Below are 19496 nucleotides of genomic sequence, written 5' to 3'. Positions count from 1 at the left end.
TCTAAATCTATCGTTTCTTCCGGTGTGCCACAGGGTAGCGTCCTTGCACCTCAGTTGTTTTTAATCTATATAAACAATCTGCCTAACAACATCACCTCTCGCGTACGAATACTTGCCGATGACTGCATAATTTACCGCCCAATAACCAACATTGATGATCATACCACGCTTCAACGAGACCTAGAAATAGTAAACCAGTCGTGTAACACATGGCTCATGACACTAAACGTGTCGAAGTGTAAAATTATGTCTTTTTCCCGCAAACCTGTTAATTCACAGTTTTCTTATCACATCAACAATATTTTCATATCGCCGACCGCGACCTATAAGTATCTAGGCGTGCACCTAACACCTAATCTATACCATGATATATAATGGTCACAGCACATAACTTGCGTATATATGTGCCAGTGCATCCAAATCATTAAGATTCTTGCGTCAAAACATGCGCAGTGCAGCCCCCCCCCCCCCCTCTTGCGAAAACTTGCGTATCTAACTTTTGTGCGACCGCAGCCTGAGTATGCGTCTCCGATTTGGTCACCACATCAGAAATACCTTATCGAAGCATTAGAAATCATTCAGAATAGGGCAAGCCGTTTCATTGCTCACAACTATAGTAACCTGTCTGGTATCACGCAAATAAAAAGTAAACTATCATTACTATCGTTAGGTACCCGCCGTAATATTCCATTGCTGTCATTGTTCCATAAGGTCATTCATTCTGACGACTTATCACTACCCTGTTTGAATCATCATCAAGTCTATACATCGCGAAGATTGCACAACACTCTCAGTTACGCCCGCCTATATGGTGCGACGCAATCATTCAATTTTTTTCAATTTTTCCCCCACTACCTCGTGCTATTCACCTCTGGAACAGCTTATCAGACAACATTGCTTCACTTATAGACTATGACGCTTTTTGTCTTCAGTTGAACAAACAAGTTTTCCACACACTTGACTTGGTATCCTTGATTTTTTATTAGTAAAACTTTTTTTTCGTTTGCACGTATAGTTATCTGTTAATATCTTTTCCACTTGTTATTTATCCAATGTTATTTTTCTAGTGCCCTGTAATTATACTCTGTGGAAATCTTCCTTTACAATGTATTGAATTGTGCTGTATACCTCCCCTCACCATATGCCTCTTGCAGGGCCTGAGGTATTCTCATATAAATAAATAAATAAATAAATAAATAAATAAATAAATAAATACGCACGCATGCAAGATCGCGCACAAACATACACATGGTGAGGTTGGACGATCCCGCCCCCCTTTTTTTCGCCTCATAAAGAAAAAAAATCTGGCAACACCCTTGCCTTGCATGCTGATTCTTCGAAGTCACTGGCACTCACTCCTATTCATATCCATTTCTCAAGATTGTGTCTTACACTCCTGAATAGAGGTTAAAATAAGTATAGGCCGCATCCCTCGTGAGTCGGGAGTCGAACGACGACCCGTTAACAATGCATCAGCACGTAAGAGCCATTCTTCCATGAAGAATTATACCAGTACAACAATCGGACAGTGAACCAAGGACTGGAAGATTTTGTGCTTGAATTTGTTCTGCCGCCTCTCCATCAAGCTTAATAATGTACCATTGACAAAGCGCCAGTGCATTCTGCGATATTCAAGATAAAACTAGATGCCGGTGGCAATCTGTCTTGAAGTTTACGTTGGTTAAGAGTACTTACAATATAGAAGCCTAAGCCGAATGCCATATGCTGGTTCGTGTGGCGTGCCTGAAAGCATATAGAAAGCACAGTCACCTCTTACATCACGAAAAGGTTTTAGAGATATACCATTAACACCTATAATAAGGTTTTTGAGGGTCACGTAAATAAATACATAGTCATTTCATGTTAATGCTTACTTGCTTACCAGAGGCTATAACCATGAGCCTATAAGGCAAATAAGCTAGAAGTGCGCGCGTTCGAATAGTGTAGGGGAATTGGAACAGAGAGCCCTGTCTTCACTGAATGTTTACTAACGAAGTTCGTACCCCCATTTTCATAAATGCTCCTTGACTTGACCTTGACTTGAAACCGCCTTCAATGCAGCGCGTTTGGAACGCGGCTGTGCGTTTGTGCTGATTTGACATCGCCTTAAGAGAGCGCGTTCGCAACACGTTTGTGCTGCATTTAAGACGGTTGAATACGGTGGTTAGGCTTTGATCCTTTCCTTACTAAAAACATTTCGAGGCATTTTTATACCTATTGAGCGCATCTGAAAAAAAAAAATAGGCAGAACCCGCGTACCTGAAAATCAACTTTATGCGAAGCACGCGGAGGGAGGGTAACCGTGTTTCATTTTTTTTGCGACACGTCATGAAGTGAGGCTAAATATATGTACAAATGTTGCATGCAGAGGCATATGTTGAAGAGTTGCAGATGTTTATATAACCAGTTTTCCACTCGCACAACGATGACAGCTGAAAATATTTTAGCAACACCAGAAGCTGATATGAAGCGCTGATGCTCGCGAAGGTGCTGGCCCTTGACACAGCGACTTAAATCAATTTCAGCACAAGCGCCTCACCACAATTGACGTTAACCCGACGGCTGTATAAAAGGAGTACACATGTAATGTTTATAAAGTTGCGTAGGCAGCGCTGCAACCACTATTGACATTTCACGAAGATTAGCGTATATTTCAAAAGTAGTTCCGAGAAGTGTGGCAGCTTGGGCTAGTTGGTATGGCATGGCGATAGTTATAGCGCGAGACCAAAACGACGACACAGAGACAAGAAGGACACGAAAGACACGAGCGCTGTGTCTTTCGTGTCCTTCTTGTCTCTGTGTCGTCGTTTTGGTCTTGCGCTATAACTATCGTTAGTTCCGAGACTTGGCGTAGATCTGTGGTAGAATGCTTAACTGCCACGCTGAATGCTTGGGTTATATTTCTGCTGGGACCACGAAATTTATTATTTGCATTCGTTGGCTGGACAACGCTGCCTATGTCTGGTTTTTCTTAGCACTGACCTTCTATATGCCTTCGCTGGGTCGACGCTACCGATGTCTGGTACTGCTTAACGCTCACGCATTAAAATTGCACATGTGTGTTCTCGTCGTTCGTGGGTTGATACTAAGTGTCAATCACCAGTGGCACATACCCGCTCACCAGTGGCACATACCCGCCCATGAGTATGTGCCACTGTCTGACGGGAAATTTTCGACGACGTACGCGACGGGATTGTGACATTGCTCACGTCTTGACCAGCACGTCATATTCGTCACACCATCTTACCCTCCCATCCTAATTTTGGTTCACGCCAAGGGAGTGACTACGAGAGCACCGAAACGTAAGCGGCTAGATAGATAGATAGATAGACAGACAGACAGACAGACAGACAGACAGACAGACAGACAGACAGACAGACAGACAGACAGACAGACAGATAGATAGATAGATAGATAGATAGATAGATAGATAGATAGATAGATAGATAGATAGATAGATAGATAGATAGATAGATAGATAGATAGATAGATAGATAGATAGATAGATACGCTCAAAGTCGTTGAAGTTCACTAAGAAATGATTCGCATTTAAAATCGTGACAAAATGCGAATGCATTGCGTATAGCGTTCATAACGGCGTTTCGCACGTGAAAATGCAGCGTTAGAAGAGTAATGCTTTTTCTTTTTTTCTTACATCTTGCAGTCAATAGCGCCGTTGGCCGCACGTGGCATTTTTTCTGGAAACGTGGTATGCGTTTCCAGCTCTAGTAGCTATAGCGTGCACGGTAAAAAAAAAAAAAAAAATAGCATGCAGATCCCACGTACAGTGGGAATCGATCATATGCACCCCGCCGCGGTGGTCTAGTGGCTAAGGTACTCGGCTGGTGACCCGCAGGGCGCGGGTTCAAATCCCGGCTGCGGCGGCTGCATTTCCGATGGAGGCGGAAATGTTGTAGGCCCGTGTGCTCAGATTTGGGTGCACGTTAAAGAACCCCAGGTGGTCTAAATTTCCGGAACCCTCCACTACGGCGTCTCTCATAATCATATGGTGGTTTTGGGACGTTAAACCCCACATATCAATCAATCGATCATATGCGAAGCACGAATGAGGAATGGTGATAGGTCACCTTAAAATCAGCACAACGTTAAGAGGTGGAGGTAAATTATGCTGTACATGAGTTCCACGTCATGATTATCACGTTTGGACGTTTCATTTACCTTCGTCATCTATTAACGTCACCTGATACGAACTTTGGTAGATATTGAGCTAGCGAAAATGCCGCGAGCGTGGCATGAGCATAGCATGTAGTCATGTTTTACATGAAACGCATAATATGATTATAAGGTTTTGAGGTGTCATTTACCTTCGTCGTCTATTCACTCCCTGCGATACCAATTTTTGGGACATGTGAAGATAGCGGAACGGTGGCGGCCGCGTCATGAAGGGCCCATTATACTCCGACGCAACGTTGGCGCAGGCGCAGGCTGGGCGCAGCGACGCCACGATAGCAAAGCGCGAGCACACTATATACGTGTGACGCCAGGCGCAGGCGGCGCGACCAGCGTCCGGTGGCAACCAGTGCGAAATGTGACATGCTGCATTTCGTGCCGACGAAGTTACTTAGACAGCACCGCGTCTGCCTCTCTTCGTGACGGAGGGACGCCGCACGCGCTCAAACCGGCATGCGTCAAATCAACGCAGCGCGGCGCGCGCCTATGGCAGACAGATCCACAATTAAGGTCAGTGGGCCGATCCAATGATCTCTACTAGTGGGATATCGGCGCCTCGCGTGGCATCGCCGGCGTGACGCGATAAAACAAAAACTTCCAAGCATTTCCCCGAGGGTGAACATGGTTAAGTGCGAATACACGGGGTGATGCTATGAGGGGTATTTATTAATTCGCACTATTATATTTATAAATCACACTATGGTGCCTTTATGGTGTAATGGTTCCTGGGAATCGCAATTTGATCACACGGGGGAGTTTACGTTAACTCACTGGCGAATGCCAACGGATTTTAACTTTACTCCCCCTCACGACCGTCACCCCCGGAAAATCTTTTCAGGCCTGCGCCCAGCAATCTGACGTCATTTCCGGCCGGCCGACTCTCGGGGAAGCCGCAGCGGCAGCGTGGGCGGCGGTGGTGACGGTTCGGCGGCGTGGTGTTGACGGTGTTTCGCGTTTGTTGCTTTCCGTTGTTGTTTTGCGGCAATTTCGTTTCCGTGCGTGATGCTGGAGTGATGCGACAATGCCGAATAAGTGTTGTGTACCCGGATGCACCGGCAACTACAAAACAGGAAAGAAGATACAAGTGTTTTCCTTCCCTAAAGACGCCGACGCTCTCAAACAATGGCTACGTGCCATTCCTAGGAAGGACTTCGTGCCGACTTCGTGCACTAAGGTAAGAATTTGAGATGCTCCTGTTCTTAGCATGTCGTTGCTTGTTCGGGTAGAAATCACCTATGATGGGAAATACTTGAGCGTGTGGCCGCCGGGCCTCGCGAAGCGCTGACGCCAGCAGTTGATGAGAATCGCCCAGAAAGGCACGTTCGCAGCAAGGATGGTCAGCTGCGCTTTGTTCACTAACAGTGCCGTGGTGCCGTCCATTCTTGCAAGCTCTCGGTGGAAGCGCTTCGTGGAGTGCGGTGACATCACGCTCCCGTGTTTCCTTTCATGTTGCTTGTACCGCTTAGCGCAGCGCTTTTATTTAGATGCTTGCGAAACGTAGGTAGACTTTGTTTTAGCTACACGGACTGTAAACACGGTCATGCAAACGGGAGCGCATTTTTTTCTTTTGAGAAGTGGCGTCTCAGACGTTCTTGAAACGTTTGTGCAGGTGTGCGCGGATCATTTCGACGCTTCATGCATCGAGAAGACGACATCGTACACGGATCCAAGGACAGGGAGAGTTATTGAAGTTGCACTCCCAGTACCACGGTTGCGTCCTGGATCTGTCCCAACGGTATTTCCCGGCTGTCCGTCCTACCTATCAGTACGAGACCAGAGCACGAGAGAAACCCCTGACGCCAAGAGGAGCCGACAAGAAGCCTCCCAACTCGCCCGTGCTGTAGAAGAGTCGCTGGCGTCATATGAAGCGGAGCAAGAACGAGACCGGTTTTCGTCCCTCGAAGAACTAAGGGCTCGCCTGCAAGGGGTGTCAGTGTCTCCGAAGTGGACTGTGATTCATAAAGAAGAGTGCTCCATGTTTTTGAACATTATCTACTATCGTGAACCTTGTTTGAATGCGTCATTGACCGTGTTTGCAAACCTTGAAGTCTTTGCCTGCTATCAAGGTTCACCAATCAAAAACCTTGGTAGCGCTGTTGTACCAGACTCAGTTCAAAAAGTAAGTTCCTTGTTGGAAATTTTGAACAACCTGTCGATGCTGTCTGGGGAGCGCTGCACTTATCGCCACCTGGCTCAGGCAATACATTCCCTTCTGGACAAATTGGAAGCCAGCATTGATGAAGGCAAGAAAGAGACGGTGAACTTTATGAAGGAGCAGCTACTACTTCTTTCTGCAAAGCGCATTCAGTATAGCGCCCAGGTGATGGTCTTTGCATGCATCTTGCGTACAGTGTCACCACATGCCTACAAGTTCCTGAGAAGCACAGGTGCACTAACTTTGCCCCACCCAAGCACTATTAGAAATGTGTGCTCGTCTATTCAAATGTGCCCACAAGTTGATTCTTCTGACGACACTTTCCTTCACTATGTGTCTCAGAGATTCAAACATCTGCAGGCACATGAACAATCTGTTTTGTTTTGAGTTTTATGTGGCAAGATATTGTGTTTTGTACTTTTGGCATATTTTCAGCATTAAGGGCAACATCTTGTGTTGCTTGTCGTCTGCCTGGACCGAGAACAATGCGCACTGTGATATTTGTACAGACGGCGTCTGGCTGTGATAAATAAATATGCATTATTCCATTCACGATATTCATTTCTTGATACCTTGATAAGTTCCCCAACCGCGGTGGCTCAGTGGCTAAGGCGTAGCGCTGCTGAGCACTAGGGCGCGGTTTCGATACCCGGCTGCGGCGGCCGCATTTCTGATGGAGGCGAAAAGCAGAAACGCCCGTGTGTACGAGATTTCGGCACACAATAAAGATTCCCAGGTAGTCAAGCTTGATCCTGAGCCCTCCCCTACGGCGCGCTTCATCGCCTGCGTTGCGTCGGCGCGTTAAACCATACAATCAATCGATACCTTGATAAATCGTGCGGACATCGTGTCAAGGCACCTCGCCCGAGTCGGTAGGCGTGAAGGGCGCTCGCGGCAAGCGCTCGCGGCTGGCGCAGCCACCCAGCGAAGGGCGGCCGGCCGGCCGGCGCGATGTGACGTCGCCGACGTCACGTCACGTGACGCGCAGGCCTGAAAAGCTTCCGGGGGTGATGTCACGACCCGCTCTCGACGGGAGACTGAGAGAGAAGGCGGGCGCGCGAGAGAGAGGGGTGCGCGCGCAGCTGCAGTGAGCGGAGGAGCGAGCGAAGGGGGAGGGGGTATAAGGCGCGTTACTGACACCGATATCAGCGTCGCGTCCGTGGCTTATTCGGTAGAGCGTCGCGCTGCGGCGTCCTCTTTCTTTTAAAGATAGAGAGAAGACTGCGGACGCCGCCGACGGCGGTGGATGGTTTGGGGTCGCTTATAAAGTGCATTCACACTTAAAACGCCAGCGCGCAAACGCGCCAGCTCACATCGAAGTGTATTGGTGCCTTGAGTGTGGCGTGTACTAATGTTCTTACATGACACACATCTATCAAGTTTGCACCAGTCACATACCTTCATCATCCATTCACGTGACGTAATATAAAATTTTGGCATACGTGAAGCTAGCGAAACAGCTGCGAGCACATCATGAGTGTGGGATGCTGTCATACTCTTACATGACACGCATGTAATGATCATCATGTTTCGACGTGCCATTTACCTATGTCGTCCATTAGCGTCACGTAATACCGAACTTGGTACATGTGAAGCTAGCGAAACGGATCCGAGCTAATCATGAGCGTAGCATGTAGTCATGTTTTCACATAACACGCATCTCATGATTATCATGTTTGCACCAGTCACATACCTCCCGTAATACCAAATTCGGCATATGCAAAGCTAGCGAAACGGCCACGAGCACATCATGCGCGTGGCATGTAGTTATGCCGTTACATGACACGCATGTCATGATTTTGATGTTAGGGTCTGTCGCTCGTGTTCGCCATACATTCATGCCATACCATACCAGTTTTGTAACATATAATGTCAATGATACTGCCGCAAGAGCAGCAAGACCATGACATGTCAATCATGACATGACATACATGTGATAGTGATGTTATGACTAGTAAATTATGTTCTTAATACAGTCATGTAACGCCATACCAAGTTTGGTATCGATACCATTATCGAAGCGGCCAGGAGAGCTTAAAGTCCTAGATAGATAGATAGATAGATAGATAGATAGATAGATAGATAGATAGATAGATAGATAGATAGATAGATAGATAGATAGATAGATAGATAGATAGATAGATAGATACATAGATAGATGCGCTCAAAGTCGCCGAAGCTCGCTAAGAAATGCTTCACATTAAAAAAAAATTGGCAGATTCCACGTTCAGTGGGAATCGATTATATGCGAAGCACGAATGAGAAAAGTTGAAATGTAACTTTAAAATCAGCACAAGGTTACGAGGTGGAGGTAAATGATGGCGCATATGACTTCCATGTCATGCTTATCACGTTTAGACGTGTCGTTTACCTTCGTCATCCATTGCCGTCACGTAACACCGAATTCGGTATATGTGGAGCTAGCAAAACGGCCACGAGCGCATCATAAACGGCCCAATATACTCCAATGTGGTGTTGACGCGCGACCAGCGTCTATCGGCGTGGCCCGACGGCAACCAGCGCGAATTGCGACATGCTGCATTTCGCGCCGATGCGTTACTCAGACAACACTGCGTCTCCCTCTTTTCGTGACGCAGGGACGCCGGACGCACTGAAACGCGCATGCGTGAAAACAACGCAGTGCGGCGTGAGCCTGCTAGTATACGACAGGACCGGTGCCTGGCGTGGCAACGCCGGAGTGACTCGACAAAATAAACGCCGGTGAGCACGCGCACCGCGTCATGTCAAAATGTATTGGCGCCTTGACTGTGGCATGTACTCATGTTCTCACATGACATGCATCTCATGATTATCATGTTTTCACCAGTCACATACATTCGTCATCCATTCGCGTCACGTACCAAATTTGGCATATGTGAAGCTAGCTAAACAGCCGTGAGTGAATCATGAGTGTGGCTTGTGGTCATGTTGTTACATTACACTCATGTTATGATTGTCATGTTTGTATGTTTCATTTACCTACGTCGTCCGTTCACGTCACGTAATACAGAGTTTGGTACATGTGAAGCTATCGAAACGGCCGTGAGCGCGTCATGAGCGCAGCATGCAGTCATGTTGTTACATGACACGCATCTCATGATTATCATGTTTGCACCAGTTACATACTTTCGTCACTCATTCCTGTACCGTAGTACAAAATTTGGTATATGTGACGTTAGCGAAACGCCCGCGAGCATATCATGAGCTTGACATGTAGTCACCTTCTTACATGACACGCATGTCAGGATTTTCATGTTACGGTCTGTCGCTCACCATGTAGTCATTTCATACCATACCAGTTTTGCAACATGCTATGTGAACGAAACCACCGCAAGAGCTGCAGGACCATGAAGTGTAAATCATGATATTCATGACATCCATGTCATGATTTTCATGTTATGACTAGTCATATATGTTCTTTATACAGTAATGTTATACCATACAAAGTTTGGTATGGATACCACTATCCAAAAGGCCAGGAGAGCTATAAGTCGTAGGCGGCTAAATAGATAGATAGATAGATAGATAGATAGATAGATAGATAGATAGATAGATAGATAGATAGATAGATAGATAGATAGATAGATAGATAGATACGCGCGAAGTCGCCAGAGTTTGCCAAGAAGTATTTTGCATTTAATAAAAAAAAGGGGAGATAACCTTTACAAATGTCCATACCGATTAAGCAAATCACTCATTCTACTAGCTCTTTGAATCTAATGCGCTGTTGAATAAAGAAGACAGTGTGCCTTACAGATATACCCAGAAGCGCGTTTTTGTTCAAGTTTTATGCAAAAAATTTAAACGTTTATTACGTAAAGCGGCCGAGTGCTCATTGGCGCTCCTTTGTTGGTCCACACAAAAGGATTACCTAAGCACTTTCAAAGGTGCTTGCATTCAGCTATCACTAACTTCGTTTCGCAGTTCTTGCACCACATGTAGTTGCTCTGATGCTATAGCGGGACGGCTCAGTGCTGTCCCATAGTTGAGTTCGAAGTACTCGAAATCGTTCCAAACACATGTTTTATTTGAACCTCACGGGACGGCTTTAAGCTCTCCCATAGTAGAGTACCAAGTACTCAAAATAGTTGAGCACTTTTTTCTAAACACACATTTATAAGAGCCTTTACTGTAGATCTTCCAAATATAGACGGCACGCTGCCCTCCCATGGTTGAGTACGAAGTACTCGAAATCCATAATTGCTGTATTCACTCGAGGTTGTGGCCAGGTACTGCACCAGGGTGGCCAAGCCTGCTCTGGTGAGGGAGTGCATCACCGGCAGTTGGTCACCAGTGAGGCCCCACCGCAGAACTTTTTTATTTTTTCTTTAACGATTCCTTCACCACGCGTTTAAATAAATATACGACTGGGAATATGTATGGGAAATATACGATTGAGCAAAGTGGGTCACAGAACGAACCGGGGTTTAGGATATCATGGTTGAAATCAAGAAGAAAAAGGTCCCCAAAAAAGACTATCGTCTTTAAAAATGCACATGAGCCGAGCACGTAGCACGTAGGCTGCATAACCGCTAATCATTAAGGTTAACTGAGTGAATTCCCAATGAAGGCAAACGCACGAAGGGGGGGGGGGGGCAGAAAGTTAGGTGGGCCGATGAGGTTAAAACGTTTGCAGGTATGACGTGGCAACGGAAAGCACAAGACCGGGGGAGAGGCCTTTGCCATGCAGTGGGCGTAGTCTGGCTGATGAAAAAAATGATGACTCAAAATCACTACACATTTGTTTTGAAACACATATTTATCGTTAGTGTAGAGTGCGCCATATTGATTTGAGTTCTGATCGTCGGACAGTTCACTGGCCTGCCATAGTTGAGTACGAAGTACTTGAATATCGTTTAAGAATTTTTTTTCTAAACTAAGTCAGCTCTCCCATATATAGAGCGGTCCGCCATACTGCAAATCCTTTACTATTTATTCTAAACACTTCGTTAACGTGTCTCTAGCAAGAAAATCTTCTCTTGGAAATTTAATTTATGTCCAACAGTCTGTGATCAAAAAATTTCTAGTCACATCTTCTGAACCTTGGTTTCTGAATGAAGCGTTTCTTGTCCGACGCAGATTCTCCCATGAAAGGATGCCCGGCAGCGGGCCAATCGGTAATTCACATTCGTACCCACACAGCAAAAAATTTTACACCCAAAAGGGTGTAAAAAGGGTGCTTTTACGAGAAAGCACCCTTTGCAACACCCTTTAACACCCATAAATGGTCGACTGAAAAAAAAGCACCCATTTGTTTGGGTGCTTGCCTCGATAGCACCCTAAAATAGGCTCTAAGGGTGCTTTTGTGCCTGAGAAGGGTGTAGGTGACGATTCATCAGATGGAATATGCAGCATAAGAAGAACACATAATTATAATATTTGGGATTTTACGTCTCAAAAACCTCGATATGATTATAAGCGTCGTCGTAGTGGAAAGCTCTAGAGATTTTGACCATTTGGTGTTCTTTAATGGGCGCTGATATCGCACAGTGCACAGGCTTCTACCTTTTCGCCTCCATCTGTATTCGACTGCCACGGCCGGCATCGAACCCGCGACCTTCGGATTGGCGGCCGAGCAGCGTAGCTACTGCACTAATATGTGGACCTTGCGTTAAATGACGGCCTAGACTTAGAATGTGTGAAGGTGCTCTCCGAATACAGCAGAATGCCAGCAGAAGCAAATCGTGTTTCATCTATAATGGCAATTAACTGCAATCCACGTTACGAAAGCTCACCATAGCGTTGGTTATAAGCTACATGTTTGCTGTGGATTATATACAGGAACAAAATGTTCGCCCGAGTATGGGTGTGTGTGCGTGAGCCTGCGCATGTGTTCGCGTGTAAGCGCGATTCTGTGTACACCCGTGCATGTGTGCGTGCGCGTGTATGGGCGAGTACGTGCTTGTGTTAAGCGTGCCTGTGCACATGTGTACGCCCATGCATGCGTGTGTTTACGGTCGCGTGTGTGTGTTGCCGTATGTGTGTATACGTGTATGTGTGTGCGCCTGTGAATAAGTATGCGTGTGTATCAGCCCGTGCGCCCTCAAATTTCGTGTGTGTGTGTGCGGGGGGGGGGGGGGCACTGCTTCTTAGTGTTTAAGGTCCCACACCTGTTCAGACTGGGAGTCCATATGGGAGGTGGCTTAAGAAATGGCGGTGGTCAACGCACTGTACACGGACTATTCAGTACATGGAAAACAGCTGCACATTTTCGTACCTCATCATTGCTTACGAACTTGCTGTGGTAGCTGATTAGGTCCGCTGAGGCGCTTCTACGCTCGAAAACGTGGGTTATGACCAATTCACACGGAAAGCTGTCACTGCACTTATGCACAACCATCGTTTATATTAACAACGTTTAACAAGAACGTGCCCTGCCTTTGCTACAGGTGCTTAGCTAGCTCATTGGGCAACCATATGGAATTATGTGCTGATCATGTGGTCAGCAAAAAGTTTGTTATAACAACCTCGGCACGTTTCGTGGTGCGTGACAAGCCTTCTAAACATCCGTGACTGTGGATTAATTTGTTCCAGCTTCGACTACGCATTCAGTGTTTGCGGCACCATACGCGGAATTGCCAGACACAGACAATGCGAAAAGAAATTCCTCTGGAAAAAGGTGTAGCGATGCTCTCCCGCTAATGCCACCGAGGACGAAATAATTATTGTTTCTGGCCATTCCATGGTGCACTTTGTTTTCCGCAAGTTTTGCTTCACTATTTTTCGCCCACTGCAATCGCATTCCGTCAAAATACTCAAAGAACCCGAGGCTGGTAAATAACCTGCGTCGCTTTGCTACTGGCTGGAAGGAGAGTTGCCGTTTACAAGGAGTGATTCCGCGCCGAACGGCCGTCCGCCGTATGCGCCATAGCGCTTGCCTTTCGGCGCCGTCTAGGCGGAGGCACTGCCGCCAGTGCCTCCTCCTTCTCTCTCAACGTTGCTCTCTCTGTCTCATCGTCTTTCAAATGCGTTGCGTTGGTCTGGGGTCTTGGTCGCTGTGTGTGTTCTAGCGAACAGGCGCATATTCAATGGTGGTCACGAATGACACCGTGTTCGAAGTGACGCTCGAATTAAGGAATATTCATGGAGTGGCGGACACGGACAACGTGGGCCTGTTAACGGTGAGTGTACTGTTTTCGTAGGTAGTAATCATACAGCGCTAGCTGGGCGCCTGCAGCAGCGCTGCCGAAGTAGGCTGCCAGCCATTTACAACAGCATGCGTTCGCGGGCCTGTTGCAGATGCCCGATTAAACGTGTGACTTAACGAGTTCACACTGCTTTGCGCGATGTTGTGTAAGTGCCTGCATCACTCATAACGTGAGTGATGTGATCACTTAACAAGGGCGGGATTAGTTGCTGATCGCACATTGTCTCCACACTGCACAAAGTGATTGATATTGTTTTAAGATGTGCTTTGGGCTACATCGTAATAACATTTCTATTAATACTCAAATGTGCAACGTGCTTCTGTAGGTGTAAGCGTAAAAAAAGAAAGAAAAAGCAAAAATTATGTACAGAGGCGCACTGTACGAAATGGCTTTGTTTTTTTTTTTGCTTAAAGACGGTATAGTTGGAGGTGCTGATATGCCGCGATGCTCCCAGCACGTGCGCCTCGGTCTTTTAAGCTATTTAGGACAAGTGCCACCAGCAACAGGGAAAGATCTAGCAGACTTCCAAAGGCGCGTTGTTGTGGCCATCGCCGTGCGTTGTTTTCCCTCGTTTCTGTTTGCTGTTTTCATGCTTTGCCTTCATCTGCAATAACGTTCGGCGTTATAACAGAATCAAGAAACTATACGTGACTGAGGGAGTTATGTGCGGTAGCTCTAGCATAAGCCATGCCTGCTGCAACGTAGACGGCGTCCGCGCGCGTTGGTGTCGTTCGAGCGCTCCTGCTTGCTTGATTGTGTTTAACTGAGTATTTAGGCGCGGGTTACGTTTGTAAATCCCGTGGTCAATAATCGCTAATAGCGGGCCCCTGATTGCCATCAGAGGATGGGCTTAGTTGTCGAAATATGCCAGACGCTTTTTCTGAAAGCAAGCTTTGAAAAAAAATTTTTTAAAGAAATACTTTCATACGTGCTAGGCAGTGCCTATTGCAGGCGCGCAACTCTTTATAAACTGGACGAGCTATCACATCTTTTATCAAATTACAATGAATTAAGATGATTGAATTATAGATGACGAATTTCTGTGCTAGATTAGGTGCACAAAACACATGTTCGCAGCCCTACGTCTAGAAAGCAGGCAAATAGGAAGTACATAGCGTCAAATTTGGATTAGATTCCATTGACGGAGCGTCTTGTGAGGGTAGAAAGAACGAGAAAATTGTTCATTTTTGATGCCCTTATAGAGGCAGTCAGAATTGCACTGATTGGTGACTTGTAACAATTCCTCAGATTGTTAGAGGCGTGATTAAAGTCAGTAAATCTTTTACTTTTTTTGCAGACCTCTTCGCTAGTGCCACGCCCAAGATCATTTGTTCTCAAGTAAAAGAGAAAGCAGAGATGTCTTCACTGTTTGTACATGAAGAGGTAAGTTTCTTGTGCGTTTTGATTAATGCTACATGTTCTGAACGTTGTACTTTAAGAATTGTTTTTCACACTGGCTCACTACCCTAAAAGGAATTTGATTCTTAGGTGAGTTCAGGCTTTCTTAAGTGCCATTTTTTAGTTGTAGTCTTACACTTCACCTCATTTCGGGAATTTGCTGTATGCTGGAAAACTCTTATCTTTATCATACGAAATTATTGGAATGTATGGGTTGTATGCTTCGAGTTCAGTGTAATGTCAATTACACGCCATTTCGAAGGATACACACTACACATTCTTTATATATGGGGCTGCCAGAACAGCACGAACATCCTTTTATGAGAAGTCATATTTGCTCTTATTACAGGATGAGAGGGTGCCGCTGACGTCCTAGAGCAAGCCTACTTCCTGAACCTCCACATGGATAACCGAAAAATCTTCCGTGTCAGTAATGACGAAGAAGGAGTGACAGCACTGATGAGTTGATTTTTTTTTTATTTTCAACATTGTCTACGGCCGCAAGGCCTTTAACAACCACCGTGATTGAGCGGCTTTTTCTCGGCGTGAGTTTGGAGTTTATCAAAGAAGTTGTTCAGGCAGTACGACGCTGAAAATTTTAGTGTCACAATGCCTGAACAACTTCTAGTGTGGTCACGGTAGATGAACAAATATTGTTATTTTGGTAAGGTATTTTGCTTAAATATAGCTGGACCATTGCACGCCAAACGTCCCAGCCACTTTGGCGACCTTCTGAATTGTGTTTGAAAAAAAAATGTGCTGACTTACTGCGTTGAAAACAGTGAACTGCTAGAATATTTCAGCGAGAAAAAAGTCTTGTTCATGTGGCTAGCTTACAACTTCCTGGCATAATGCTGTCTGTGTGCTGTTTGTGGAAAATTTTGTTTTAAAACTACCGCTTATTTTTTCTAAAGCTAATTCGGTCTACGTGTTCAGTAAATGTGCTTCTGTAAGGTATTTGAAGCTCAATATTAATAGTGCAATTTCTTTGCCACATTCGCTTCCAAGAATAAAGCCAAAATGTGTTATGTTTGCATATTTTATTGCAATATTGCACTTTGTATGAATATCTGAGCAGTGAATACTTACTCCACAGAAGGTTTATTTTGAGGAAAAAACATCTTTATACCTCTCAAGCTGCTGAAATATACGAAAAAATATCACAAATTTCACAAAATCGTGATTTTTGTCCGTATTGAGATGCAATTTGCTCCATGTTGTGATACAATGAAAACTCATCATTATACCTAAACTGTAAGAAAATGAAATTCTTTCTGTAATAAAAATCTTATCGCAAAAAGTACAGGAAAGAGCGCTGTCAACTGAATTTTATTGAAGGTGCTACGAGCGTTTTTATACTGAGCACAAGACCAGGGCTCATCTGCAACAACACATGTGTGACCATGACAAAATAATTTTAACCGAGAAAAGAATACTCTTTTTTGGAAAAGATAAGTGAAGGTGTACTGATGCATTAATCCTTGGCCTTCCTGATAAAGTTCTAAAATCTCTCATTTTTCTGCTTGCTTTTTTTTCAAAAACCGTGTTTTATGAAACCTAGGACTACACTTACATTCTTTACGATGTCCGGCCATGAGACTACTATAGCCCTTCTTAACATTTAAAGCATGCTGTCTTGCTTGATCATTGAAGCATTGCCCAGTTTGTCCTATGTTTACTTTCCCACGTGTTAGCGGTATCTCATACACATTAGATTGGCATTCATTAAACCTATTCTAGTGACGAATGGTGCAAGATTTACTATTCCTGTTGCTGTAAGTACATGCAATTTTGAAAGCTTGCAAGGGGTGGAAAACAACAATGTCATATCTGCTGGCTCTTTTCCTAAAATTGTGAGACACCTTATGTACGTAGTATCGTGTGACATGCAAAGGTGATTGGTCATTCTCTTTTTCTTTTGGTCCTGTTTCCTTTAACTTTACTTTCTGCAGGAGGGTTTCGCAAACAAGTGTGATGATGCTGTTGGGGTACTGGCTGGTGCTATCAGCCCAGGAGTGCTAAGAATGTTCTGCCTTTTGATAGTGGGCATTGAAAATTAGTAGAAAGAGGAATTGATACCACATGTATTCAGGCCACCCTTCAGAAGTCATGTTAGCACAAGGGTGAGGTCAGGCTTAAAAACCAGATTAAAAGACTAAAAGAAGCTCGGTATCCCAACAGAATCATCACACCCGTTTGCAAAACCCTCCGGCAGAAAGTAAAGTTGAAGAAGACAGGACCAACAAAAAACAATGACCAAAACCTTTGCATGTTATACCACATCACGTGTCTCACAATTAAAAAAATAGCCAGCAGATATGATATTAGCGTGTTGTTTTTCTACCCCTCGTAAGCTTTCAAAATTGTGTGTACTAAACAGCAACAGGAATAGTCAATCTTGCCCCATTCGTCACGAGAATAGGTTTACCTAATGCCAATTTACCGTTTGTAGAAGTATTTTTTATCAGGTAAACCAATGATCAGTGCATCACTACACATTCACTTATCCTTTCCGAGAGGGAGTATTCTTTTCAAAGTTAAGATTATTTTGTAGTGCTCACACGTGTCGTCGCGCATGAACACGGTTCTTGTACTCCGTATAAAAGCGCTCGTAGCACATTCATTAAATTCAGTTGACAGTCAGTGCTCTTTCCTGTCCTTTCTGTCTCTTCCTAAAGTTGTCGCGCTGTGACTAGCACACAACCACGATGAACCAACTCTCCCAAATTAAGCTCTTGTTATGTAACACGTAGACCGAGTTTCGTATGGAAAGAAGGAGCGGTGCTTTTAAAATAAAATTTTTCACATACAACACCTAGACGGCATTCCAGGAAGTTGAGAAGGCAGCCACGTGACCAAATATTTTTCCTCTCCTAAATATTCCAGAAGCTCTCTATTTTCAATGCAGCACGAGTTTTTCGAATACATTTGAGATGGTTGCCAAAATGGCTGGGACATTTGGCATAAAGTGACCCAGCTGTGTCATTAGCCATAATTATGCATTACCTCTTTTGTTTTTTGTGTGTCCTGACTCAGTTTTGTGTTCGTTTTTAGCTTATTTTGTTCTGATCATTGTATTCGTTTCTTAAGTATTCGCTAAAGTTATATGTGCAAAAACCCGTATATGCTTGCATGTACATCATTTCTCATAACCAATTGTTATACATCCAGGAATACAAAGCTTAAACCACTGTGATTGTATACATTTGAAAACACTATCCATATATATTTTTGTGTGCATCACTTCTTGGGAACGATTGTGTACATGAAGGCGTATATAGTGAAATAATGGTGATTGTATATATTTGAAACAATCATAAGTATATATTTGCCTGTATTTCATTCCTATTAACCGGTTGTGTACACGAAGGAGTATTAAACTGGAAGCCACTGGGATTGTAGATACCTGAAAGAATTATAGGGATATATTTCGCGTGTATTTCATTTGTAGTCTTTATGTACTTGAAGCAGTATACTAAACTGAAACCAGTGTAATTGTATGTTGCAAAGAATTGTCAATAAAGTGAAACTGAAAAAATATAATAAACATTTGAGGTGTTGCATGTGTAGTGTACGTATACGTGAACGTATATCTGGTGAAAAAGTTGTGTGGCAGAAGAAAAGTTTGTTTTATTTGCCTATTAAATAAACGCAATATGCTAGGGCAGCAAGGCTTCATTTTCTGTAACGCACATTATGCATATACTGTGAAGTATATATAGATCCAGCACAAGTTCATACACGATTGTACGCGTTTATATTTTTGCCCACACGCAATGAATGGAGCTCGACAGGTGGCGCACCATCGATAATCAGGACCACTTTCTTCAAGTAGTGTGCAACCAGTGCATGCTGATATCTATTAGTGCAGTCTAAAAGAATACTGCCACCCCTGCCATGGGCACTCAACACCCTTGTGCACCCTTCTCGCACCCTCCTCAGAGGGTGCTAAAAAAGTGATGGACATCGAAGGCACCCTTCCTTAAGGGTGTTTTTGCAACACCCTACAGTTTTTTTACATGTACACCCTATTCTAAGGGTGCATGGTAAAGCACCCTTTTTGGAAGGTGCTGAATTAACACCCTTAGGGTGTCGTCCACGGGACAAGCTCATTTACACCCTTCTGGGTGTAAAAATTTTTACTGTGCAGGTCCTGAACTTGTAAGAATCCGCAACGATATGAAAGTCAATGGGGACATCGTATTACTGACTCAGGCAAGAGCGTTCGATAAAGTAGAACGCGACTATTACCTTAGTAGGGAGCCTACATGACCACTTTTGGTGCTCACGCAGGCTCCGGATAGATGGATGGATGGATTCGTTGGGTTTAACGTCCCAAAACCACCATATGATTATGAGAGACGCCGTAGTGGAGGGTTCCGGAAATTTCGACCACCTGGGGTTCTTTAACGTGCACTCAAATCTGAGCGTACGGGCCTACAACATTTCCGCCTCCATCGAAAATGCAGCCGCCGAAGCCGGGATTTGAACACGCGACCTGCGGGTCAGTAGCCGAGTACCTTAGCCACTAGACCACCGCGGCGGGGCATGAGCATGGCATGTAGTCATGTTGTTACATGACACGCATCTCATGATTATCATGT

The 19496-nt window shown here is 44.7% G+C and overlaps 1 protein-coding gene and 1 long non-coding RNA gene across 2 annotated transcripts; both read left to right on the top strand.

The window, feature by feature from the left end:
* The first annotated feature begins 5105 nt into the window (after window positions 1-5105).
* Window positions 5106-6898, top strand: LOC142817269 (uncharacterized). The gene is made up of 2 exons (XM_075894326.1): window positions 5106-5365; window positions 5801-6898. The coding sequence occupies exons 1-2, from the start codon at window positions 5213-5215 to the stop codon at window positions 6731-6733; spliced, it is 1086 nt and encodes a 361-aa protein (XP_075750441.1). The 5' UTR covers window positions 5106-5212; the 3' UTR covers window positions 6734-6898.
* A 6435-nt stretch (window positions 6899-13333) lies between these two features.
* Window positions 13334-18455, top strand: LOC142817797 (uncharacterized). The gene is made up of 3 exons (XR_012895366.1): window positions 13334-13467; window positions 14792-14877; window positions 15242-18455. It is a non-coding gene; the product is annotated as an uncharacterized LOC142817797 (long non-coding RNA).
* Window positions 18456-19496: the final 1041 nt, after the last annotated feature.

This window comes from Rhipicephalus microplus, chromosome 5, assembly GCF_043290135.1.
Source record: "Rhipicephalus microplus isolate Deutch F79 chromosome 5, USDA_Rmic, whole genome shotgun sequence".
Lineage (NCBI taxonomy): Eukaryota > Metazoa > Arthropoda > Arachnida > Ixodida > Ixodidae > Rhipicephalus > Rhipicephalus microplus.
The sequence above is the reverse complement of the archived record's forward strand: the minus strand, read 5'-3'. Positions and strand labels throughout refer to the sequence as shown.